At 33.5% G+C, this 26,379-nt stretch overlaps 3 protein-coding genes across 9 annotated transcripts in view; 2 read left to right on the top strand and 1 right to left on the bottom strand.

The window, feature by feature from the left end:
* LOC105325437 (nucleoprotein TPR) overlaps positions 1-6,182 on the bottom strand; it is a 30,980-nt gene extending 24,798 nt beyond the window's left edge. For 4 of the 6 annotated variants that reach the window (XM_020065988.3, XM_020065989.3, XM_066066072.1 and 1 more), the window contains exons 1-11: positions 5,980-6,181; positions 5,171-5,275; positions 4,971-5,044; positions 4,693-4,789; positions 4,350-4,453; positions 4,130-4,243; positions 3,655-3,798; positions 3,435-3,515; positions 2,942-3,098; positions 949-1,020; positions 665-843 (exon numbers count right to left, since the gene is read on the bottom strand). In XM_020065988.3, the coding sequence (XP_019921547.3) occupies positions 665-843; positions 949-1,020; positions 2,942-3,098; positions 3,435-3,515; positions 3,655-3,798; positions 4,130-4,243; positions 4,350-4,453; positions 4,693-4,789; positions 4,971-5,044; positions 5,171-5,275; positions 5,980-6,151 (1,299 nt within the window). In that variant the 5' untranslated portion in view covers positions 6,152-6,181. Of the gene's footprint in view, positions 1-664; positions 844-948; positions 1,021-2,941; positions 3,099-3,434; positions 3,516-3,654; positions 3,799-4,129; positions 4,244-4,349; positions 4,454-4,692; positions 4,790-4,970; positions 5,045-5,170; positions 5,276-5,979 lie in introns of all 6 variants that reach the window. The other 2 variants (XR_002199291.3, XR_002199292.3) reach the window with 1 other exon arrangement.
* A 181-nt stretch (positions 6,183-6,363) lies between these two features.
* On the top strand, positions 6,364-13,015 carry LOC105325413 (mitochondrial enolase superfamily member 1). 2 transcript variants are annotated; one of them, XM_034458216.2, is made up of 16 exons: positions 6,364-6,523; positions 7,722-7,824; positions 8,232-8,347; positions 8,698-8,784; positions 8,996-9,022; positions 9,238-9,278; positions 9,516-9,547; positions 9,667-9,705; positions 9,953-10,035; positions 10,214-10,248; positions 10,425-10,512; positions 10,671-10,805; positions 11,300-11,471; positions 11,660-11,759; positions 12,006-12,087; positions 12,202-13,015. In XM_034458216.2, exons 1-16 carry the CDS (start codon positions 6,437-6,439, stop codon positions 12,310-12,312), a joined length of 1,338 nt encoding a protein of 445 aa, XP_034314107.2. In that variant the 5' UTR covers positions 6,364-6,436; the 3' UTR covers positions 12,313-13,015. The 2 variants fall into 2 exon arrangements, with proteins under 2 accessions (XP_034314107.2, XP_034314108.2); XM_034458217.2 differs by lacking the exon at positions 7,722-7,824 and adding an exon at positions 7,453-7,555 and having other exon boundaries at positions 6,371-6,523.
* A 286-nt stretch (positions 13,016-13,301) lies between these two features.
* LOC117684761 (WASH complex subunit 5) lies at positions 13,302-24,861 on the top strand. Its single transcript, XM_034458215.2, has 28 exons — positions 13,302-13,962; positions 14,323-14,429; positions 14,567-14,651; positions 14,789-14,889; positions 15,190-15,312; positions 15,694-15,919; positions 16,449-16,562; positions 16,676-16,853; positions 17,110-17,234; positions 17,444-17,573; positions 17,742-17,854; positions 18,065-18,231; positions 18,453-18,528; positions 18,997-19,116; positions 19,311-19,442; positions 19,682-19,762; positions 20,026-20,127; positions 20,399-20,578; positions 20,741-20,865; positions 21,027-21,117; positions 21,639-21,819; positions 21,925-22,004; positions 22,652-22,755; positions 22,974-23,103; positions 23,399-23,495; positions 23,638-23,794; positions 24,259-24,346; positions 24,612-24,861. Exons 1-28 carry the CDS (start codon positions 13,738-13,740, stop codon positions 24,672-24,674), a joined length of 3,501 nt encoding a protein of 1,166 aa, XP_034314106.2. The 5' UTR covers positions 13,302-13,737; the 3' UTR covers positions 24,675-24,861.
* Positions 24,862-26,379: the final 1,518 nt, after the last annotated feature.

Genomic DNA, 26,379 nt, shown 5'->3' with positions numbered 1-26,379 from the left:
AGGCATTTTTTGCTTTGATGGATAGAAATCACTAAAAAATGTACTACAATTAACATATCAACCTAAAATTGAGAGCGAGTGAACAAGGTACCCTAAACATGGTTCCAATATCTAATAAAAGCATTTTAATAAATAAATTAAATAGACAGAAGATATATGCTCTGAAGGAAAGTTAAAACTAAGTTCTTATGTCATGAGCTATATCATAAAGCTATATTCATGACTTCTTTATGAGACCTTGACAAACTGATAGCACATTAAATAATATCCAATATACTACCCCATCGATTACAAAAAGAGTAATTAGTTACTTAATGGAAAAAAAAAAACAAAAAAAAGGTAAAATAGAGCATAGTGGCCAATTTTTATAGGGTAATAAATTACAAAATTCTACCAGAACATCAAAGATCTGCGTCAATTATCCTTGCTTCATGCTCTACAAAATATATTATCTTCAGAAATATTCATCATATTGCATTAAAATTTTCAGATCTGATTTTGAATTAGGTAAAATTACGTAGATTAGCTAAAATGTAGATATTTGAAAGCACAAGTTTTTGTCACTTAACGCAGATTTTTCACGATTTTATCCTTTGTGACATTACTTTTGGATCAACCCTCATACTTATATCAAAACCCATTCTAAACTTGACAGGGACAGTACCTGAAGTATTGTATCAATGTAATTGCTTAGTCTCTTAGTTTCTTCCTTCTCCAAATAAAGATTTTCTGAGGCCAGCATGTACTCATTGTAAATCTGGGTGAGGGACATCCCAGAATTCACCAGTTTACTAGTGGCAGCTGCATGAGGAAACAGAGTCTCAACATGTTCACTGGTGGAGGCTGCCAAATAAAGCAATAATCCATGAACAACACTGTAGAATATTAACATGGGCACACACAAAGGAACACTTTTTCATTTGATATACATGTACATAGGCAACATACCTTTCTTTTTAATTTCTTCTATTAATTCATTGGCATTCTCCAACTCTTTTCTCAAATTCTGAAGCTGGTTGTCTGCAAAAAATCATAATTCTCAATCTATTCAAATTGATAAATTATAGTAAAAAAATTATCAAGAGATCATGATTCGAAAAAATACATGTACAAGTACTACAGTAACTGTTAAGTTAAAGTATACAGTAGATGTAAATTTCTAGCAAGACTCCCCTTTCATACTTGTACAGCACATGCAAGAGTTTACTAAACTGTCCCACACATTCCCCTTCCACTGGTCCTCTACTTCTATTCACCAGTTTCACATTAACATCCCCCAATACATGTACAAGTACAGCACATGCAAGTTTCTAATGAACAGTTCAACACTAAATTCCAGTATCTCTGGTGTTTGACCTCTGTCCACAAGCTCCACATTGACTACTCCCCCCCTTAAAAACCACACATATACATTACATGTAAGTATGTAGTAAGGCCTAAAAAAATAGTGTGTTTAGGGTAACACTGATGAAAAAATTAGGTTAGGTAGGTAGAGATTTTTTTTTATTTTATCATATTTTTTTTGTATGAATCATAAGAATGTTTCTTTGTTTTATATTTAAAAACGTAATTTTTATTGGAAATAAGATAAAATTCACAATCGGATAAAATCAGACATCTAACAGTGTTTTCCCCAGAAAATTTTTGAAGCATGGGGGGAAGTTTGTCAGAGTAAGTGCGCGGTGCGGCATTAAAGCGCCTAAGCCGGCAAAATCACAGTGCGTAATAATATAACCATTTGATGAAACGTACTACATGATATGTACTATAATCGATGCATTTTCATGAAATCTACATCAAAAAGTATCATTTCAATTCATAATTATATTTTAATATCTGTGTATATTTAATATACAATTTTTCTGGGTTTTTTTCTTGCAAAACTAATAACATTTTTTTTTCAAAATCAGTTTTTTAAGAGGTTGGTCCTCACAAGTTTTCACAAAACACAAGAAATATAGATTCACATGGCAGTTCAACATCAGCTTCTGTCCCACTCCACTCCCACTCCTTATAGAAGAGATTTTTTTAGGGGGGTGTTGAACAAGAAATAGGCAGAACAAGCCCATACAATTACAGCAAACTTGATTCAACTTATTCTGGGCAGTTAATATTTCTTGTTTAAATTGGGGGTTCATATGAAAGTTTCTGTGATATCTTGACACCAGTCCCCTTCCCCGTTTACATGTATGTACACAGTCAATCATTTTAATAGGCATACAATATACGATGTTTCTAGTCATGTGACATCGCTTCCGTGCATTTCTGCAAATAACTGTCGTTTTTTTTTTCTTTATTGTGTACATTTTTTCAAGTTTCCAATATCCTTGCGGCAAATAAAGAGTTCAAGCATATCGAATCCAAGCTAACACCATCGAGTGAACATTGTGCTATTTTTAGATCTTGGAAAATCCACAACATTCGATAATGGCGGAGATGTCGAAAAAAGCACATTATATTAAAACAAGAAGTAATCACGTCCCTATTTATGCATTAATCACCAATTAATAAACTCAATTTAAATATATCTTAATCATAAACTAAGTCCTTAAACCGTAAACCACGTGTGCCCCATTGCTGAGATCGATGTCGAAATTAACTGCGCTCACTGTGGGTGCAAGTGTTTTTCTAAAGTTTGAGCGGATAAACGATAACTTTATATCTACTAATTACAGTTAAGATGTGTAATAATCGGAAAAAGAATTTTGCTTTGAAATAAACATGCATAGCGGGAAGCATGGCGGCACTGTGTGATGCATGGCGGGGGATCTTCAATGGCGGTACCACCATGCAAAATCGGCCTGGGGAAAACAGTCTAAAAATGGTAGGATCGGACCATTTTTGTAGGTTAGGTCGGGTTACCCGAAACACAGAACTTTTTTTGTTAGGCCTAAAGAGTCACACACACACACATTACACTCCTTTATCATCAATCCTTTACCTCTATCCACCAGTTCCACATTGAGGCGCTCCACATCAGACTGGTGTTGGCTGCGGAGTTCTGTGTAGGAGGAGGATGCCTCCTTGAGGAGCCCCCTCAGCTCCTCCACTGCCCTCATCAACTCCTTACATTTCTCCTCCAGGTCTGTGGCCTGGCCCTTGAAGGTGAAAGAAAGAAACACATACAGGACAGGCTTGGCTATCATTAGAACATACTGATTTTTCTTTTACCAAGACCAACTGAATAAATTGCATGCATTGCTCAGATTGGAGTTTGTTGGAAATTAAATTCAAAATTTCTTTCAGCATTTATTTTAAGTATACTTTTATCTGAGTAAAAAAAGAAAATGAGAATTTCAGTCAATGTAATCATTTAGATAAAGAATTTACAATGTTTATGTAATTCTCAATTTGTACGTAAAGTAAAATGCATCAGTTCTTGGCATGACAATTAGTCAATTACATTTTCAAAATGAATCATTTTGGTAATGTACCTTGTAGAGATCAGACAGTTTCTGATTGGCCTCCAGTTCCTGTCTAAACTGCTCATCAGCCTGAACCTGGTTGTTATGAGCCTAGAAAATATCAAAATCACAGTCAATCAATCTGTACACTTATGGCTTCTTTCCTAAATCATTTAAACATGGTAACCTTTGAACATGATCATTTTTTAAATTCCAAATATTTTTCAATAATAAATCTCTGTTGTCTTACCTCATGGAGTTTCTCAATGTACTGATCAATCTTCTTGACTTGTTCTGAATTAGTTTTCCTCAGTGCTTCTAAGGTGTTCTGTAGGTGTTCATTTTCATCTGTTTGTTCCTCTAAGCGACTCTGAAGATCTAAATTCCTGGAAGACTACAAACAAAACCCCCAATAAACTAAAATAAACAAGCAATGATACTGCATACTATTCAATATATCTTCCTTAGAGGTTTGACGATCAATAAATTACCATCAAGATCTACCTAAATGTGACTCTTCTAGCAATAATGCATTATTCAGTAAAGAAAAGCATGAAAGCTGTCCACTACTAAGCTAAAATTATTTCAGAGTGGTTCATCTTGCCAAACCCACTCTTAAGTATCCATATCATAGATTTCTTCCAGAAAAATCTATAACCAAAGCAAATTTTTGTCTTACAGCACTTTTTAAAAGACAAAACACAGAGAAAATATATTACATGTACCTGTTCTTTTCTGACATTGAATAACTGTTGTGTTTTGTCACTGAGATCTTTGTTCAACAGGTCAATCTGCCTCTGTAAAGCTTCCTTCTCCTCTGTCAATCTTTTCTGTGTAAACTACAACATAACATTGAAAGGTTTTAAATAAAGAGTGAATTTTATAACTTGATTGCTTGTCTAAAAGTTTCTGTTGATCTGTCGTGACTTGACCCTGCACACTTACCTGTGATGTCACAATCTGGCTCTGGAACTCAGCGACCTGAGCCTGGGCCTCACACTTCTCTCTGTTGGCGTGGGCAAGTTTGTCAGACAGACCATTCCACTCCTCTGAAGTAATATAACACACATTATATACAGGCAGGCATTTCAAATTTTACAAAATGTGTGTTCTGTGTAAGATTTTGTATCAGAATTGTTTAGGCATTTTTTAAAACCCATAATGTTTCCGATCGAATATAGAGTCTAAATATTTACTTTAAAAACCTCAAGTGTACATTTAAGCAATTCTTATATATTGGTACTTCAAAAAAAAACAAAAAAGCAAAAAATTACATTGACTTTTTTACCATTTAGTCTCTCAATTTCTTTGCTTCTTTTTTCCAACAAAACTGTCAGATCTCTTTTTTCTGATTCCAAAGCTTCATTTGCTCTTGTCAAACGAAGCTGAAACATAAATACAGAACATTTATCATATATCTACTACTCTAATTAAAAGTTAAATAAAGTGTATGATAGAATAACAGAAAGACAAAAACAATGGGCGCCCTGACTTTTGACCTTGGGGGGCATAAAAAACTTTTGGGATTTTCACAATACATATTGAACAATTGAAGCATGTACAAACCTGGGTAGTTAGAGATGAGCTTTCACCATCCTGAATTGATTTTAGCTTTTCTGACGCAGCCTTAAATTTCTCATCTAAAGTTAAAGAACATTTTAAAACACTCTATAAAATATGTTTCAATACATGTATGATACTGTACACAAATAACAAGCAAAAAAAGTGTGCTCTAAACATGAGGCTTAATATTGTAATACCCTGACCTGTTTCTGCAGAGTCCTTCTTTAATTGAGCATTTTCCTCTGTAAGCCTTTCAACTTTATTCTGAATTTCTGCCAACTGACTCTCAACATCCAATTGTCTTTGTTCTGAATCCATAACATTAGCAAATACATTAGCAACTGTTTGAATCAAATATTTGTTATTCCAGTAGTTCATAAAAACACTACTATGTACAAAAAACACTGCTATTTGCTGTGCTACTTTTGCGATTTCACTTTTAATGTGCTATCAATAATATCTCCTACTATAGAGTAACAATAAATTAATATATGAGCTATTGTAGTTTCATAAATGTAGCTTTAGAATGGCTGAGGCAGACCTGAATTATTTTAGTACATGTACAGTTCCATGCCTCATAAATTCAACTATAATTACCTCATCAAACCAAAATATAAAGTAGTAGAGTGGTTTTATATAAAAGGAGAAATGGTGATAGCAGATCGATGATGATACATGAATAAAATACATCTTGCTTTCCATGGTTGATGAATGATGAAGGAAACACCCTACACAATACACAACATTTCCTAGCATAATACATGTACATACAAATACAAATATTTCATTGGCAAAAACAATGTACATATAAATCTTCATTATGAATAGACTGACTGTATACATGTTATAAACTATAATAATCTATTTAATTTTAAAAAAAAACGGGGTTATACAATCTAAACAAAAGCTATAGATCCAATTATCTACCATACAAAAAATGTTTAAAAGGTTTCACTTCCAAAATCAGTTCAAGTTGTTAAATACATACAGGACTACAGGTGAAAGTATTTACCTGACGCTACTGACAGTCTTTCGTGTTTAACCTTTAGTTCCTCAAACTGCACTGTTCTAGAATTAAAGACATTTTGAATTTTCTCCCTAATAACAACAGACAACTGATTTAATTCTTGCTGTTCAAGAATGTTGTTCAAATCAGGTGGCCTAAAACTTTCAATCCCCGCCATGTTGCGGCACCGGAAGTAGTTTCTAGAAAATATAGTGTAAAACTAGATTCTCCAAACTGGGATTTAAACAATCGATTCAAATTTCAATTTCTTGATTAATAATGATACAATTTATAAGGAAATTTTTTTTTACATCAATTGTTAATAATTTACACCCATACCTAAATATTGTTTAATAGCATATGGAGTTTTTCATAATAATTTTAGTAGGAACTATGATTACCCGAATCCATTTAGCTGTTGAATCCCCGCCCCCTTTCAAACTAGATCTAAGAAAGCCAAAATATGTCACGTCCAACCAAGATCACCTCGGTTACAGTGAAAGACATCAGATTTCCAACGTCTCTGCAGAAGGATGGATCGGATGCCATGGTGAGTTATATGCAGAAACGATGACTTGCCATGTTAATACTGATTACAAATAATCAATGCAGTTGTTGAGTATACAGGTACATGTATTGTTTAACTGTTTAATGCTCTATACTGTCTTCCTTTTGATTATTCTTCTATTTATGTTATGACTGACTTCATTTAACTTTAATTTGTTTTTGCATTTAAGAATAGTCAAAGTATGAATTATCCATATTTAAGATCTTTTTGCAAATCTTAATTGAGTGCTTTTTTTTAGCATGCCCCACTTTGATTTAATCCCATCATATGCTAAAGTATAAGGTCACTTGAACTTTGGTCACTTATTATATCTTTTTACAACAATTATGTGAATAAGCTGATCCATGTTGTATTGTGCAAAAGTTCATTGTACATATAACTCTGGGACATAAATGGTCAGTTATATAGACAGTACATATACGGTACATATGTCTTTGATGTGACATTTAAGTGGCACCTATATTCTTTATACTTCTTTTTTAAATAGACGAGAAGAGTACAATATTATTATACATTTTTATGTACATTGACATGCATTTTATGTAAATTGACATGCATTTGATGTACATTGACATGCAAAGTTTAGTCTATATGAACTTGGTGTATCAGTTGCTTAACGTACAAGTACATTATTGATGATTATAATTTTGTGTAACAGGAGTGGCAGAACTAACACTAGCTTATATATTAACTACATCTAGTACTTTGAAGTATTATCATACAGTTAATGTCATGTGCGATAACTTATTTACTCTTGATTTCACATGTTTTCAGTTTTTAAGTCTTTGTCAAACATGTCATCTTATTTGCCAAGTAACATGACAGTTTGAATTGTATGTACTGATTTATGGCAAATGTAACTATTTTATACTTATGGGGTTTTTATCATTCATACACAAATTGATTTGTAGCACAAGTCGCCTGATTATTCAGCGGCTTTTGTCACTCTTACAACTGACTCAGATATAACTGCTTATGGGACAACATTTGCTAATGGAAGAGGGACAGACATTGGTAAAAATAATAAAAAGGAATATTCATGTATCAAATATTTATTTCCCAGCAATACAGCCTCCCAATTTATGTGTTGCTTAAAAAGTATAATGCATATGAGAAAACAAATAAGAAATGACATATTTTATGTTCAACATTCACTTGTGTCTCTGCTATCTGCTTTTAGCACAAAGCCCCAGATTATTCATGTCCATATGTCACCATAAAAACAGACACCGCTCTTGAGGGAAATGGCACCACTTTTACAGTTGGACGGGGAAACCACATTGGTAGGCCTCGATCAGTGTTAGTACATGTCCTGCAATTCCCCTAAAAACCCACAACAGAAAGACTGGTATAATACAAGTGAAAGAAAATGTTTGAATATTACATGCATTTCTGTTATATAAAAATTGTATGCATTTACATAATGGACAGTTAACTTACTTTTTTAACACACTATGCTTAATTTTTAATACCTGGTTGTTTCAAATATCACAGTACTTATGTATTACAGTATAACATCAGTTTTTCTGATCAATCATCATATATCTAATATTTATACATTGAGCAGTGTTCTGTTTAGTATAGTCAATATTATGATAAACATTTCATTAATGCTTGAAGTTTCACGCTATCTGTTTACAATGATGTATTTTATCCTTGGACTAAGTAGTAAATCATAATTTCTATGCAGTTTGTTGTGCCGTGGAAGTGTTTGAGAAGATGTTGGTTGGCAAGCAGCTGTCGGACATTTTTGATGATTTTGGAAATTTCTGGCAGTCTCTAGTTAGTGAGGATCAAATTAGATGGGTAAGCATTGCATGCATGATAGATAATATAATGGTCACATATGTTATGAAATCTATAATACAGAAGAGTTAGGCTAAGTGAAAGACATTCTGAAATGGATATCAAAATTTTTCAATAGAGTATTTCCAGCTGAATGAAGAAAACATAGGTATATGCATGTTGAAACATCTTATTGATGAATTATATATATAGTTTTAATTATACATTAATGTATTACAAAATTTGAAAGGGGGAGTAACTCTTTAATTAAATTTCATTCCAAACATAAAATTATCCTTTTGACCTAATGCTGCTGTCCCTAAGAAACCACAGAAATTATGAGTTGTTTTAGAAATGATTATTTTATTCAGCTTGGTCCAGAGAAAGGTGTGATTCACTTAGCAACTGCAGCCATTGTTAATGCATTGTGGGATCTATGGGCTAAGATGGAAAACAAGGTAAAACTGCATCATCATAAATTTGTAAATACCCTGGTATAAATTGCAGTTTGCATTGCACAATATTGGATGATCAAGAACACTACATTTTAAGGAAAAGAACAATTTTACCAAATTATGGAATACCGGTACATGAACTGATGAATACAATATTTATATTTCTGAAGAATTTATCTTGTACCAGTATAATGTTTTGTATATTTTATTACAGCCACTATGGAAATTACTTGTAGACATGGTGAGATATTTAAAAACTCTATACATTATTATAATTTGATATCAACATCTTTATCAAACAATTAAATCATAGAATATGTATATATTTGTACAAGGATTATACAAAACTACATGTAGTATCTGCATGTTTGAAAAACTAACACTGCATTTCATATTTAACATTATTCTAATAACTTTTACAATATCACCATGTACACTTTTGTATTGTACATTCAGGAACCAGAAAAACTTGTATCCACCATTGATTTTAGATACATGTAAGTTTATATATAAGAATCTCTGAAATAATTTTTGTAAAAGCCAATAATGTAATAATGTTTGAATCACAGACTCTATATAAATTTTTTCATGTAAATAACAAAAATTGATAAACTATACTTCTCTCTGTCTAGAAAATAATGAAAAATGTCTGCAATAAAACTTTTCTACCGAACAATTAGCAGCTCATATTGCTTGAAGAATATTAATGTGATATTTGTGTACTTTGTATACAGGGCTGATACATTGACTAAAGAAGAAGCTATAAGTAAACATCTTTCTTCACAAAATGACTAGTGGTATTTCATTGAATTTAATATCTTGAGTTAAAACAACAAGAAGGTGAAAACTTTAACACCAGTTTTATTCTTAAATTTTCTTTTTCAGACATATTAAAGAAAAAGCAAGATGGGAAGAAAGCAAGAGGTATATATGTCAAAGATGCTGCAAAGAGTTTGAATATGCGAAAGGGCGTTTGCAGTACAGGGTACATGTACAATGCATTTTACATCCAATAACTTAATTAGTTTTTTGGATCAATAGAGCTGCATATCTTTAATCTTTATGCTAGTAATAGTCTCTCTCTCTCTCTCTCTCTCTCTCTCTCTCTCTCTCTCTCTCTCTCTCTCTCTCTCTCTCTCTCTCTCATATTATGGTATCTGGCTTGTTATAGAGGAAGAACTTTTGGCTAATGGTTTTCCTGCATACACAACTTCCTGTGGCTGGCTCGGATACTCAGATGAAAAAATTAAAAAGGTGATGACACTTTGTATGTTGAGCTCTATTATACATGTACATGTAATTAACAGCTAAAAAGTCAAATACATACAGCATATTAGGACAGATAGTAACACAAAGATTAATTTAAATAAAGACAGCAATTTCTATGTATCACCTGTATCAGTTAAATAAATCATTTTTATTTTTGATAAAGCTTGCAACAGAAGCTATGGCTGCAGGATGGACAAGGTTTGCCATTATTTAACCCCCAAAGTTTTATGTTTTATTTGACAACCCAATGATTGTTTTTCAAAATGCAGATTTTAATTCAAATATTTCATACTTTTGTTTTCAAACATTTTAGAAAAAGACAACTAGATTAATTGTTGTACGTGTCCTTCCTATTTATAATTGTCCATGTGCAGGTTCAAAATGAAAGTAGGAGCAGATGTACAAGATGATATCAGGCGGGCCAAAATCTTCAGAGAGACTTTGGCAGAAGATATGCTGCTGGTAAGTATAAAAGTTTCTGCAGTGTCGATGCCATAGAGATTTTTATTTTCAGATTTTCCGTCCAAATATTGTCTACGGTATTAACTGCTCTTACATTTATTGTATATCATTATAAAATAATTGTATTTTTCATGGTGAAAATTGGATATTTTTATAAGATGGTGGATGCTAATCAGAAGTGGGAGGTCCAGGAAGCCATTGATTGGATGAAACAAATGAAGGATTACAAGATTCTGTGGATCGAGGAACCCACCAACCCTGATGATGTCATGGGTCACGCTGCAATAGCAGAGGTCAGGGTCAAATATGCTATTCTGAATAATATAAAAGTATATTAGTAAGCATAAAGTGCATGAACTCCTTGATTACGTAATGCATGATTGCAAGGTTGTACTCTGTATTTACATTACTTTATCTAGTATTTCAAGGATTTTCAGACATGGCTATCAGATGGCAATTTGTGCAGCAGAGAAGACCAATAATACCTTTTTGTGCAACCTTGAGAGAAATTTGCTTGAACCTACTCCTGTGTAATTTATTTTTCCATCCATTCCATGTCTCGGATTTCTAAACTGATCTTCTTACAACACTCTGTTCCATTCCAACTCAAAAATACCTTCCTTAGCACACAAATTAAATCTGCATGAATTTACTACCACTTTTTTTTTCACATGATTTTGTCAGAAATATTGATCTATAGCATTATAAACCCAAAGTAGAAAAAAGTTGCCAGAAAGTACTACCAGTAGAAATGATAAGAGAAAATAATTTGTTGCTTCTTTTGCAGGCACTTGTGCCACTGGGTATTGGAGTTGCCACTGGAGAAATGTGTCAGAACCGAGTGATGTTTAAACAGTTCCTGAAGGCCAATGCCATGCAGTACTGTCAGATTGATGCCTGTCGACTGGGCGGGGTCAATGAAGTGCTGGCTGTCATTCTTTTGGCTGCCAAATTCAATGGTTTGTCATGGACACTTAATTCATACTCTTTTATACAATGAATCATGGCTTTTGTCCCTTCCTGTTAATTGTAATCAAATTCAAATACCTGGTAGTGAAATTTCAGCAACGTTTGTTGTTCACCAAGATAGAATTCTAAATGTTGTAACTTTACATTTTATAAGAGAGTACCTATCTGCCTTTTTCAGTACCTGTCTGTCCCCATGCAGGGGGTGTGGCATTATGCGAATTAGTTCAACATCTTTCTATGTTTGACTTTGTTTGTGTGTCTGGAACAATGGAAAATAGGTTTGTGTATTGGCTATTCTTTTCTGAATTATTCCTATAATGTGAGAAATCTCAAACTATATTTTTCTTAAAAATTTAATTATAATTTTTATGTTTTTGATATCCTAAAACAGTAGAACTCTTGTAGTTGACTCCATAGAATTCACTTATCTTTTTAGAATTATGATTTTTCAAATTTCAAATATTACAACTATATATAAAAAAACAGATGTTTAGTAAACTCAGAGTTATCTCCCTTTTCAACAGAATGATAGAGTTTGCAGATCATCTTCATGAACACATGTCGTCCCCAGTTGTCATCAAAGGTGGACGGTACATGGCACCACAGGTAATCCTTGCTCACCTGTCAGCTTCATTCTGTGACAATAAAAATTGTATTGCATGTACCCTATAAAACTTCCTAGAAGTATATTACTTGTAATCATACTTATTATTTTGCTAGGCTGCAGGCTATCTGGTAGGCATTAAGGAGCAGGCCTTAGCCGACTTTGTTTATCCTGAAGGAGCAGAGTGGCAGAGGATGTTTAAGGAAGGGCTGTTTCAACAAGAATGAATGGCAGACATTGTGTCGGGAGTGTGTGTAAATACAAGTACATGTAGTACTGTACATGTAAATCCAAGAGACTTAATTATATAATTACTCTAGAGACAATGACAATGACAATGAACTTTATTCTCATAACTGAATTTACAGTGTAGAGAAAAAACATATGTACAGTATGTACAAACTACAATATATATAATACATGAAAATCAATGGTACAGGCATGATGAGGGATAACAGATATAATTTAGCCAAGAGAGAGATGGTAACCAATTTATATTGGGGAACCATAAATACATGCAATGATGATCGTATATGGTGCTAAACAGGTTGTAATAATGTGAAAATTGTAGTTTTTCAATAAAAACAATGTTTTAATACTACCTATGATTTTTATTCTATGATACAGATATATATTTGGAGAGGAATAATAAAAATTTTGTTTAAAGTGGGACACCAAACATTTATTTCCTTACATACTAACAATTGTGTATATCTATCATTTGTTTGCTTGAAAAATGATGATGATTTTAACTTTAGATTTTGTTGATGTTGATTGTTTTTCATATTAACTTTATGCTGTGATAATATTCATTTGAATCAGATGCAGTTTCTTTCAGATCCGTATTAAATGAAATGGATTTAAATTCTGTGATATAATAGCAATTATGTATGAATGAAGTATAAATAATATTAAATATTGAAAACTTGTGATGTAGTTGTGTAATGAAAAGTGTGAAAGAACATAATAAGATTTATATTTTATCAATAATTTATTAAATAAGGACCATTGGAAGACTTACTGAGGAACTTGATATGATGGCATAATGGATATTATAACTGAATAACATATTTAAGCAGCATTAGCTGTTCATTACATGCTTAATTTTTTTTTATATCTTATAACAACGCCACCTAATCAATGTAAACATGAGATGGATTTCTAAGCGGACGAATAAACTATGTACGAGTTAGCATTTTTAGAAATCATCGAATGAGTTGACTGACTTTCACTTTAAATTATTGATTGGACGACAGCTAAGAATATTATAGGAGAGATCTAAGGCTTCTATCTTGTTTATGTCATGACTCTTTAATATATAAAAACAAAATTAATTTATTTGATATCCTAGGAACTTTCTACAAGAAGATCAGGGGAATATTTGTGGTATACCTTCTCGGGTGTTATTGTTAGATGGCGCAACCTTCCGTCACATGACATTGGTGCATGATGTGAAAAGCACACACCAGCTGATTTTCAAACGGATAGATCTTTTCAGGGTTAACAATCAAATGTGGAAGTGATACATATAAACATATGCTGATTCTGATGATGCCTAAACACCATATTCATTTTGGATGTCACTAACATAAGTTGATTCAAAAGTGATACGCCCCCTGACAAAGTGAAAGTAGATATCAAGCTAGCTAGCAATGGCAGATTTTCTAGCAGAAAATAATCCTTGTGGCCAAAATGTATTGCGATTAGTTTCAAGAGGAAATGCGATCATTGCAGAACTGCGTCGTTTGGCTGAATTTATTCCCCCTGTGTTCAAACTAGAAACGCAACAAGATCGAATAAGATATGCTGATATCATATTTGATTTTGCTTATTTTAAAAGTCAGGAATACTATGACAACAAGATTGATAGCAAACCTGTAAGTTTTTCTCTGTTTTATAGAATTTCATCTCTATTTATGTTATAAGGAATTCTACTATATCTTTAATTTTACACTATATATTCATGTTAGAGGGATACTTTTTGTGTTCATATGTTACTGCATCACTTGAAAGTTTTATGTGAAAAGATGTTTAAAATCTATGGTTGAGATGAATATTTTCTTGATAGAAGTATGGAAAACTGTCTGAATTATTGTCAGAATTAAGGGCAATTGTGCATTTACAGCTCAGACCATCACTACCCATCCAGATTGTTTAATGGTGATATTTTACTTCTTTAGAAATGAAAATATTGATACTCAATACTTAATTGTAACAATGTTTATGTACTTTTGTAGGAACTTCAAGATTTGGATGAAGAATTTCGTGAAAACCATATTGAAATTTTAACTAGATTTTATCAAGCCTTTGCAAGTGTTCACAAATATGTTGTGGACTTAAATAGGTAAAATTCAATGTCTTTGAATGCATGTAGACCTTGATTTTGGGTTTTGTCAAGAAATGGATTGAATTTTCTTAGTCTTATTCAGTACTTTGTTTTAGCATACATGTATATGAGAACGAAATTTCTATACTCTACAGATTTTTAGAAGATTTAGATGAAGGTGTTTACATACAGCAAACTCTAGAGAGTGTTTTACTCAATGATGATGGGAAACAGCTTATGGTATGAAAAACTGAAGTTTGGCATACTATCCATCGTTTAAAAGACAGGCATAGAAATTTCTTTTACTACCTGGACAAATAAGTAATACTGCATGTACTTGAGTGTATTCTAATCATTCTGATTTTCCTTCTTGTTAGTGTGAGTCCATATTTCTCTATGGTATCATGCTCATCATCATTGATAGCAAGATTGAAGGAACAGTCCGGGAGAGGATCCTTGTTTCCTACTACAGATATAGGTAAATAAAATAATCTTTTGCAACACAAGAATTTTGTCAAAAGTAGCATGAAACATTGGTAGACATGATAACGAGATAACCAGATAAATATGATACATATAGGAAATAATAGATTCTACCTGATACTCAGGGCTTTCGAAAAGGGGAGGAAAAAAAGTATTTTTAACTGATAAACTATTGGAAATAATTCTTTAAAAAACCTCTTCAAAAAATATGTAGTTCACTTTTTTTCTTCAAAATTAATAAAGCCCTGCTAAAAGGATTTGATTTGATAGTTTTAACATTTTATTTTTCCTCCAGTGCTCAGAAGGCAGCAGCAGGAGACTCCAACATAGACGATGTCTGTAAACTGTTGTGTGGCACTGGATTCCAGAACACAGCCACAGCAAAGAGACCACCAAACTACCCAGAATCCTATTTCAAGTACTTAGTTTTTTCTTCAATTTTTGAGAATACATGTACATGTAACTGTTTAACACATTAATAAAGTAGGTATCAGTTGCTCTAATTCTATTTCTATTATTAAACAGTAACTCTCTATATTTGGAAGTTTTCCAGATTCAGAGCAACCCCTTAACAACTAAATATGCAAGTATTGTGTACAAAACCTAGCTTGTACACATCGCATTGCATACTTGTCTGGATCATGTCGAATATGCACATTATAGATATAAGTGGATGCATCAGAGTTTACATCTCATTAAAACTTTACAAGCATTTTTTTTCATGAACATGATATTAATTGATAAATTAAATACCTACCAAAGACTATGCCTTGATTGATTTGTTTACCAAATATTTCAGCCGTGTTCCAATCAACCCAGAATTTGTAAACATGGTGATTGGTCGTTTACGATCGGACGACATCTACAACCAGATCTCGGCCTACCCCCTTCCCGAGCACCGCTCCACCGCCCTGGCTACACAGGCCTGCATGCTCTATGTCATCCTGTACTTTGATTCTGAAATCCTTCACAACCAACAGGCCAAAATGAGAGAGATTGTGGACAAACATTTCCCAGATAACTGGGTAAATACATAAATTTATGTTAATCATACATTCATGTATAGTGTTTATGAAATACCTTTATGACTCTAGTATGAATATGATTATATTTGGTTGTCCATGAACCTGTTTTTACTGTAGTGTAATATTTCATGTCTTCATGTTTAAGAAATTCTCAAAAATATATATATTCCAGGTACATGTAATTTCATTCCAGATAATACATCTACTCAAATATATAATTGATCATCAATGCTACATGTAGATGTAGGATAGTGGCCACAATAATGATGTGATACTGTAAACCAACTTTAATTTATTTGCGACGACTTTATTTCGCAATTTATTCATGCAAAAGTGGTTTGCGACGACTTATGTTCGCGATTAAGCCATATCCAGACCTGTTTTGTTATAACAACCAGACGAAATCACAACGAGAAATATTCACCACGACGAGGCCCTCGTGAAAATTTCTCGCACGCAAATAAATGTTGGTTTATAGTACAGTATCGGTACATGCAATGACCATTCTTATTTTGTCTAATATTTTTAGGTGATCGGTGTTTACATGGGTATGACTGTCAATTTACTGGATGCCTGGGCTCCATACAAAGCAGCATCCACAGCACTCAACAACACGCTGGAGGTCTCCAACGTCAGAGAGCAGGTACTTGTAATCTCCATTCTCATGTAAACTATATATTTTAAAAGTAATATGCCCTTAGAGTTATCATAGAATAATATTATTTGTTGTCTACAAAATTATTTCTGTTTCTTAAGTCTGTGAAGTATGCCACAAAGATGCAGAGGTTGATGGCTCCTCTGGAGAAATACCTAAAGGAAGGTGTGCTGACGGAGGAGTTTGTTTTGGACAACATTCCCAAGATGATGAACGTGCTGAGGGACAGTAATGTAGCCCTGCGATGGCTGATGCTGCACAGTTCAGGACTCTCGCCCAGTGAGTTATCTCCTCTTGATTCAGACTAAAATCAAATTTTCAGAAAAAACTCTTAATATCAATACCAGGTATATTTACATCAAATACAGATCAAAAAATATTTATGGGTACTTGATAAACATAGCTACTTATAAATTTCATAAATAATTTATTGTTTGTGGTTGTTTTGGTAATTATGAATATGAAAATTTTGATGTAATTGTAATGTTTTAAAGAGGTGAAAAAATGCAATTTCTTGGCGTTGTGATACTTTCAGGTGCTGAACAGAACAGGAGATGTAAGGCCCTGAGGGAACAAGTTCTGACTGATGCCAAGTACAACCCTCTGGCCGTCTTCCAGCTTCTTCTTAACGTAGGGCAGTTTGAATTTACTCTGAAGGAGGTTAGTGCTACTGTTATCCTTGAACATACAGTTACATTAAATATAAATTGTATAGCTCATGTAAACTAGGAGTACATCTTCATTTCACTTTGATACTAATGTGACACATTTAATTTCATTTTGATATTAGGAGGTAAGAAATCATAGCAGATTTATACAATGTAAAATTATGGACTACATGTACAGGCTTTTTTTGTTGTGTGTTGTAGATGTTTAAACAGATGTTAGTGGAAAAACAGCAAAAGTGGGAGGAGCACAAAAAGGAGGGGAGTGAGCGAATGGCTGAACTGGGTGAGGTCTTCTCAGGGACCAAACCTCTCACCAGAGTGGAGAAAAATGGTCAGTTGTCTGGGTTTCATGATGTGTTTTTTTTTTTGGTTTTTTTTTATAAAAAAGGAACTTTTATAACACAGTCTTTTAGCTATAATAAAGATGAATGTTCTGAATTTTACCAGAAATTTTACAAGCAAGAACTCAAAATCTATATTTTGGTGTATCATTTACTAGATAATCTACAAGCATGGTTCACAGAAATGGCAAAGCAGATTACTTCTCTGAACTATGAGGACTCAACAACTGCTGGACGTAAAATTGTCCAGCTTATCCAGGCTTTGGAAGAGGTCAGTTTTGTTGTCACAGTATAGTCTTGTCAAAATGTCATGACAGTAAAATTTTAAAAACACAGAGATAATTTCTGAATAAGTATTTCTGTATTATGAATTTAACTTTAACTCTTGATTATTCTTTGCACCAAATCTTATATTTTATGATTTGCTTCTGTGCCTTTTTGCTGACCAATAATGACCTCTTGCTTTTACAACTCTTCCTAGGTCCAAGAGTTCCACCAGCTGGAAAGTAACCTGCAGGTGAAGCAGTTCCTGGCCGACACCAGGAAGTACCTGCACCAGATGATCCGAACCATCAACATCAAAGAGGAAGTGCTCATCACGGTACAAATAGTGGGGGACCTGTCTTATGCCTGGGACATCATGGACAGGTGAGTTACAGATAATGGGGGACCTGTCTTATGCCTGGGATAAGTTACAGATAGTTGGATAGAAATATGTGTGACAAAGAAATATGGTACATGTAGACAATAAAAGAGGATCAACTTTACAAAAACTGAATGCTACAAAGTTAATGAAATTGACCAAATATTTCATAAAAGCCAGATGTTGAAATTACAATCTGTTTGTTTTATATCAATTTTCTTTGTAGCTATACTATGTACATGCAACAAGGCATCAAAAAAGACCCTTCACTTGTTATTAAACTCAGGGCAACGTTTCTAAAGGTAAACTTTTTTATGTACATACACTGTTATCTACTTTTATTTGCATACAAAAAAATTTCAAGAGGTTTACAAGTATAATTTGCAAGAAAATGGAGGATAGCGTATTTGCATACACCTTCTGCATTTTCACTGCTCTTCTAATTTTCCATTTTCCCATTCAAAGATTTTAATACTGATATGAACATATATTACACAAATTTATTTTTTACTAAAGATGAACTATCTCAGCAGGTCAATTTTCAGGACTGTACAGTTTTCGGTTCATTATGTTTCAGATCAAAGAATACTTGACTAACATTAAACCATTAGAAATACAGTTTCGCAACGATATAAATACAGTGTATTTAATTGATAAGAATATATTGTTTAAACACTTACATGTAATTAAAACTACTGTAAAATGTTCCTTCTAGTAATCATTTAATTAAAATAGACATTTTACAGTGATGTAATTGTGTTGTTTGACAGATGGCTTCAGCCCTGGATTTACCCCTGCTCAGAATTAACCAGGCTAATAGTCCAGATCTCCTCAGTGTGTCCCAGTACTACTCCGGGGAACTGGTAGCTTACGTCAGAAAGGTTCTACAGGTAACCAAGCACCTGCATGTTGATGGACTTTTATCATAACACTCATGGGTTGTAATTACCTGTAAATTGGTACAGGTACAGATGAGGAAAATGTGATTATATTTTGTATTGTAAGGCAGAGTGTGCCTGTATACATGTATGTATATGAGATTGACAACTCATTAGTTTGAATCATTCTTTCTTTGTTTAATTAGATCATTCCCCAGACCATGTTTGGACTCCTGGCCAAAATCATCAATCTACAGACAACCAGTATCAAGGAGGTTCCCACCAGGCTGGAGAAGGACAAGATGAAGGAGTTCGCTCAGCTGGACGAAAGATACGAGGTTAGGGATAGAAATACTGGAATATTGTAGTTACATGTACCTCACTTTCTTGAGAATGAGAAAAGTCACATTGTTTTACCTGCTTCTGGCTGTAAATGTCTGAATTTTTTGTGAATAAAAAAGTAAATGACTCAAATGACAACCATTATCTAAATGCATGTACATGTACATGCATTGTTAAGATAAACTGTGTTGTCCATGCAAACATGTTCCAAAGGAGTTTTTGTTATCTTTTAAAGGTGGCAAAACTTACACATGCCATTTCAGTCTTTACAGAAGGGATTCTTATGATGAAAACAACACTTGTTGGTATCATAAAAGTAAGTTTCTCAGTTTAATACACCTAAATAATTAATAGATTTTCAGAATATATGCATTGGGCTTTAATACTCTTGCTGTTATTTATCCAGATACTTCTGCCATCACCTTTTGGACAAGTTCTAGTTTTCAAATTATCTGAGCTATTTATATGGATTATGGATACTATAAAATCATAGTGATTTGATTGGAAAGGAAGGTGTAATCCACTACATAAGTAGTTTATTGACTGTTTTAATGCCAATTTCACTTTGAAAACTTTCAGATAGACCCGAAGCAGCTGTTAGAGGATGGAATCCGTAAAGAGTTGGTGCAGCAGGTGGCCTTGGCATTGCACAGAGGACTGATGTTTAACCCCAAAGCAAAAGTATGTGTCGTCAGCTGATTTTATGAGAATTCTGTAACTTTTTTTTAAATGGGAGGTTGTAACTAATTCCTGTCTTTAATAATAATCTAGTTGTCTGATATGAATCATTTTAGGATATTAGGGAAAAAATTGCAACTTTAAAATATGTTGCATGAAGTTATCTCCCATAAATAGTTTTTGCCTTACGACAGTTTTCTTATCTGTTCAGTGATAGTTATCAAGGTAACCAAAATAAATCCTTGACATTAATTTCAAAGCATTTTGTTATAAGATGAGTGAGCTGATGCCCCGACTGGAGAGTCTGGGAGAGACTATGGATGGGTTCAGACGGTCCTTTGAGTACATTCAGGACTATGTCAATATCTATGGCCTGAAGATTTGGCAGGAGGAAGTGTCCAGAATCATCAACTACAACGTGGAGCAGGAGTGTAACAGCTTCCTCAGAACAAAGGTCAGTCAAGGTCAAATGAAAGTCAATAGAAAGATGTAGCCATTAGTTTTACTCTGTACCTGTACTTGAAACTTATGTGTACATTCAGGCCACAGACCTTTTTCCTATTCTGAGTTTTATGAATATATGTTTACAAGTTTTGCCTGGATATTTTGTTGACAGATTTTGGACTGGCAGAGTATGTACCAGTCTACAGCCATTCCTATCCCACGATTCTCTCCTGTGGATGAAAGTGTTAATTTCATAGGAAGATTAGCACGAGAAATCATTAGAATCACTGATCCAAGGTATTTCATTGTTATAAAACTCTGAATTTTGTCACTCATATGGTTTAATGAAGCATTTGTATACTACCCTGGTAACTGGAATAAAACATATTAAATTTGCCCACCCCCACCCTCCACCACAAAAAAATGGAAGTAAGGCATGTTAATCTTTCTCTTCACAGAATAACAGCATACATTGATCAAATGAAGGCATGGTATGATGTCAAGACTAAAGCTGAACAAGTAAACAGAACGCTTTTTCAAAAATTACAGGTAAGATTGCTAGCTGACATTATTAATTTTTTTTGTGTGAATATCTGTAAATCTACTTGTACATTACCACGCAATGGTCAACTCGATATTTCAAAGCTGATATCTTAAAAGTCTTTCTAGAGATATGGTTATCAAACTCTGTATGAAAGTTAGGCAAAACTTGTCATCAATTCATCAGAAGGCCAAGGTTTACTATTTAACATTAGCAAAAGATGACTGTCTCTATCTTAGAAGCTCTCCCCTTCATATAAGTATAAAGTATGTAAGAGTTGTGCAATCTATGGATAATGCAAGTACATGCAGATTGCCTACTGGAAGATTTGTTCATGTTTTAGATTATAAACAGTTCAAAGGTATATTGCATATGAATTCTGTTATGTCATATGTATCTTTAGCAAAATCCATTTTAATGATCTTTAAGAAGGTATAACCTTCAGTTTTTCATACATTTGTCCAAATATTTATCATCAAATACAGTATTACAATATTCTATTATCATTACACCTGTTTGTATTTTTCAGAAATCAGTGGGTAGTTTTGGTTTGGCAGGACTGGACCGTCTGCTGTGTTTTATGATAGTGAAAGAACTGCAGACTTTTCAAGGAATGTGTACAAGACTTCTGAACAATGCTAAGGACAGGCAGTATCATGACCTTCTAGATACCTTCTCCAAGAGTCTGGGAAATGTCAAGGCTGTTGTCGGTCAGTTTATTGTAAATCAGCTTTATTTTTTCCAAATCTTATGAATGATTGCAGATTTATTTACATGCATAACAAGTTAAATGACCATTCTTCCTCATTATACAGGCCAGCCAGGCAAGCTTTATCCGGCCATGATGTCAAAAATGACAAGAGTATGGCCATCCTTCTTGGACATCATCCTGAAGGTAATTTATAGTAAGGTTGATGATGCCTCGTGCGACATGGTTTTTAGGGAAGCCCTGTAATTAGATTGTCTGTCTGTCAGTTAATCTGTTCAGTTTCTCGACTGTCTGTATCAGGGGAGTCAGAGGCAGTAATTGATTTTTCTTAACAGACTACAGTCACAAATTATCCACCTCCTCCGGAGATATTTACAACGAGAAAGAGATATATAAATGCATATAGAGGGGGGAGTTTTATCTGTTACATAAATACTATCTTATTATAGATAAGAGATATGGAGAAGAAATTCTACCCATTCTTCATTCTTTCATCTTTTTTTGTATGTGAATGGGGATGAGGGTAAAAGAATTAAGATTTAACAGAAATATTCATTTGATGTCTTAAAGTGAGTTATTTCATTGGACTAACAAGAGGAAAATTGGTACTGGGTATACATATACTTGTGGATGTTTTAGACCTACTTTTTAACCTTATTTTCGAAACTGATCTTTGACTGCTATTTGTGTAGATTGCAGTGAATGAAATTAAATAGTTTGATAAACATAGATAGATTTAATTAATTGTGTCGAAAAAATATAAATTTTTCATGTACAGCCATTATTTTTGTTTTGCAGGCATTAACATTTTTTTCCTTACCCTTTTTTATTAGGTTGGCCAGATGCAACTTTTGAGAAGACAAATAGGACATGAGTTGAACACTTCCTGTAAATTTGACTCTAAGACTTTTTCAAGTGCACTTCAAGCCATGAACGAGTAAGATCTTCGCTCAATAGTTGTTTTTGAAAATTGTGGGTGTGGATCAATAAGAATAAAGATGATAATTCTGTTTTGAACTCTGTGTCAGGAACTCTGTAGATAAAGTAATTACGATCATCAGGGTATCTTGTTTCCATGCTATATGATATCAATAGAGCATTGTTATTACATTTTTTGATCAATATTGCTGACCATTTTAATGTCCATCCTTTCAGTGCTCTGATAGCAGACATTGAGAGGCATTATCAGGATCCCACTTTACCCTATCCCAAGGAAGAAAACCCACTGATGTTTGAATTAACGTCTTATTTAGAGTCTGCTGGATACCACGATCCTTTAAAAAAGGCATCTTATCTTTGTTTTCTCTTCAATGGTTACACGGAAAATAAAATTGAGAATTATCTTTATTTATGACCTTTGCAATTTTATGTTATTAGATATACACTGGTAACTAAACCCTTTTAATTGGATAATTGCAAAATCTGACAGATATCATTAAACCATGCATATACACAGAAGGAACATTTATTTTTTGTTCTACTTGGTATTCTGTTGTAAAAATACTTTTTTTATGCCCTTTTCCCTTAAATGCTAATTAACACATGTAGATCTAACTTTTGTGTGTTTTCTTTTTCCCCAGATCTATGTTACCACAAAGCGGTTGCCATTTTTCTCTTTCTTTAATTTCTTGTTGGTGATTTCTCATCTCCCAAAATTGACATACAGCAAAACCATTAGTAAGTGCTAGTTCACTTTAAAGTCTTTACCAAGCGTTTTAAGCTATAACTTTGAGGGAATCTCTTGCAAAAATGTATCTTAAAAGAAAATGAGCATCAGACACTGTGTTATAAAAAGCGGGGCTTTTTTCTTCTTATGTAGGTGGACTGGTCAGTAAGAAAGCAGCTGACCCCTTGGATGCCCCGCCCTTTGTGACAGGCTGTTTGACCCTGTTAAAGCAGTACCATGCGGAGAATACAGACATATTTCTTGCCTTCTTGGGACAATATGTGCGGTCCTTGGTGGATTCTCTCCCAGGGTGAGCTTATGTTGATGTAGAGAACACAATGGTTCTGTCAGATTTCATGTACAGCCCTATGTACAGTTGAACTTTGATATCTCGAACAATGGTTTCTCGAATACAATGGATATGTCAAAGTGATTTGTGAGTCCCACTAACTTATTTTTTAAGTATTTTACCCTGAATACCTCGAATGATCGAATACTGTAAACCAATTTTATTTGCATGCGAGAAATTTTAGCGAGGGCCTCGTTGTCGCGAATATTTCTCGCCCCGATGTCGTCTGGTTGTTATAACAAAACGGGTCTGGATATAGCTTGATCGCGAACATAAGTCATTGCAAACCACTTTTGCATGAGTAAATCACGAAATAAAATCGTCGCAAATAAAAGTTGGTTTACAGTATCTAAAAGTTTCTTAACAGTCTAATCTAGTTCAAGATAAAGAAGTTTGCCTGTATATATGCTTTGTTTATTCCCCAGGTCAAAGACACAGGATGGTGCCCAGGATGTCTTGAATGTAATGATATTCTTGGAGGACTTTATCTATTACAGTGGGCTGTCAAGAAAGGTCAGTTGAGCCTTTGTAGATACAAATATCAATATTAAAATATACAAGGAATTATGTTAAGAAAATAGAATCATTCTTAAGAATTTGATGTTCCTTTTTATTGAGGAATGTGAAAAGCAAACAAAATTACTTTTTCTGATTATCTGCATACCTTGAAAAGTATTCTCTGAGTAATTAACTGGATGTAGGAAATATAGAACAAGGTTCAACTAATGTGTTTATAATGATAAATGCATAGACCTATTTGGAATCAATCTATTTTTAGGTGGTGGAGGCCCATGTACCGGGGTACCTGTTTGATGAATTTAGGAGTCAATTTGCATCATGAGTAATGCAAAATTCTAGTACAATACACATGTGCAACAAAATATAAACCTGTATAAAACTGATTACATTACATATTAATATGTAATATATTGAAGATGTGAAGGATTATATTATATAAAAACATCTGTTGTTTAGACATATACAAAATGTACCAGTATAATTATTTTTGAAATAAACATTTCAAATAAGAAAATATGTGTTTAATTGGACAGCTGTTGAAAGCTGTTGTCTGAGAGACAGGCTTTTAATACAATGAGTATTCCAGTCAAACGTGTTGGCGTTGTCATTGTTGTAAACTTTTCACATTTTCATCTTCTTCTCCAGAACCACTGGGCAGATTCTGGGCAGAAACTTGGCACAAAGCATCAATGGGTAAAGGGGATTCAAGTTTGTTCAAATGAAGGGCCACATTTTTTTTAAAGGGGAGATATTTAGAATTATTGAAAAGGACTATATATGATAAGGGCCTAAAATGGCTCCCTAAAATGAACATCATCATTTTACTATCATTTTTTGCTTTCTTAGTACAGATATGTATGTGATGTGTTTACATAATATTCATTTTGGTTCAAGTGCCCACAATTTAGAAATATGACATTGTAAAGACAACCTTTTCCCGCCATTTTTGCATGTTTAGCGTAAAACAGCTTGTTTTCAAGCAGTTTTTCCTTCCGAAAACATAGAGCGCATTCTTGAACAAATAAAATATTTTAATCAAAGTTGTATCTAGCCAAGACTAATAAGTGACAAAAAAATTGTCCTTGTTCAAGCATGCGCTCTATATTTCCCATTCGTAAATAGATAAGAAAAATGTCAATTTCTGTCTGATTTTGATTGAATTATAGAAATGGGGTCACTTCTGACATCATATACTGCTAGTGAGTGCAAATAAATCAAATAAATAGATGAAAAATATATTTTATATCAACTCTTCTAAAAAATGAGTTAACATTTTATTGTACCCGAAACACTTAAAAAATGGCGAATTATGGGGGCCAAATTTAACTCTTATCATATATGGTTCTTTGTTGGTATTTTTCAAAAATCTTCTTCTCAAAAACTATTAGGCCAGAAAAGCTGTAACTTGTATGGAAGCATCCTCAGGTAATGTAGATTAAATTTTTTTCAAATCATGGTCCCCGGGGGTAGGGTGGGGCCACAATGAGGGAATGGATTTTACATAAGAATGTAAAAAGAAAATCTTTAAAATCTTCTTCTCAAAAACTATTTGGCCAGAAAAGCATACATTTGTTTGGAGGCATCCTCAGGTAGTGTAGATTCAAGTTTGTTCAAATCATAGTCCCTGAGGGTAGGGCAGGGCCACAATGGGGGGATGGATTTTTACATAGGAATATTTAAAGAAAATCTTTAAAAAATTTCTTCTCAAAAACTATTAGACAAGAAAATCTCAAATTTAAGTGGAAGCATCTTCAGAAAGTGTAGATTCAAGTTTGTTCAAATCATTGTCCCTGGGGGTAGGGCAGGGCCACAATGGGGGGATAGATTTTTACAAAGGAATATACATTTGTGTAGAGAAAATCTTCTTCTCAAAAACTATTAGGCCAGGAAAGCCCAAATTTGAGTGGAAGCATTCTCAGATAGTTTAGATCAAGATTGTTCAAATCATAGTCCCTGGGGGTAGGGTGAGGCCACAGTGGGGGATGAATTTTTACACAGGAATTTATAGAGAAAATCTTTAAAAATCT

The sequence above is a fragment of the Magallana gigas genome, chromosome 7 (genome assembly GCF_963853765.1).
Source record: "Magallana gigas chromosome 7, xbMagGiga1.1, whole genome shotgun sequence".
Classification (NCBI taxonomy): domain Eukaryota; kingdom Metazoa; phylum Mollusca; class Bivalvia; order Ostreida; family Ostreidae; genus Magallana; species Magallana gigas.
This window is presented reverse-complemented; position numbering and strand designations above follow the sequence as displayed.

Bases quoted from the DNA above. Each gene is read 5' to 3' on its own strand.
- LOC105325413 (XM_034458216.2), top strand. From the start codon at position 6,437: ATGTCACGTCCAACCAAGATCACCTCGGTTACAGTGAAAGACATCAGA. The intron at 6,524-7,721 runs GTGAGTTATATG...ATCTGCTTTTAG, and splicing joins AGGATGGATCGGATGCCATG to CACAAAGCCCCAGATTATTC. The intron at 11,472-11,659 runs GTTTGTCATGGA...TGCCTTTTTCAG, and splicing joins TTTGGCTGCCAAATTCAATG to TACCTGTCTGTCCCCATGCA.
- LOC117684761 (XM_034458215.2), top strand. From the start codon at position 13,738: ATGGCAGATTTTCTAGCAGAAAATAATCCTTGTGGCCAAAATGTATTG. The intron at 18,529-18,996 runs GTAAACTTTTTT...GTTGTTTGACAG, and splicing joins TCAGGGCAACGTTTCTAAAG to ATGGCTTCAGCCCTGGATTT. The intron at 24,347-24,611 runs GTCAGTTGAGCC...ATCTATTTTTAG, and splicing joins ACAGTGGGCTGTCAAGAAAG to GTGGTGGAGGCCCATGTACC.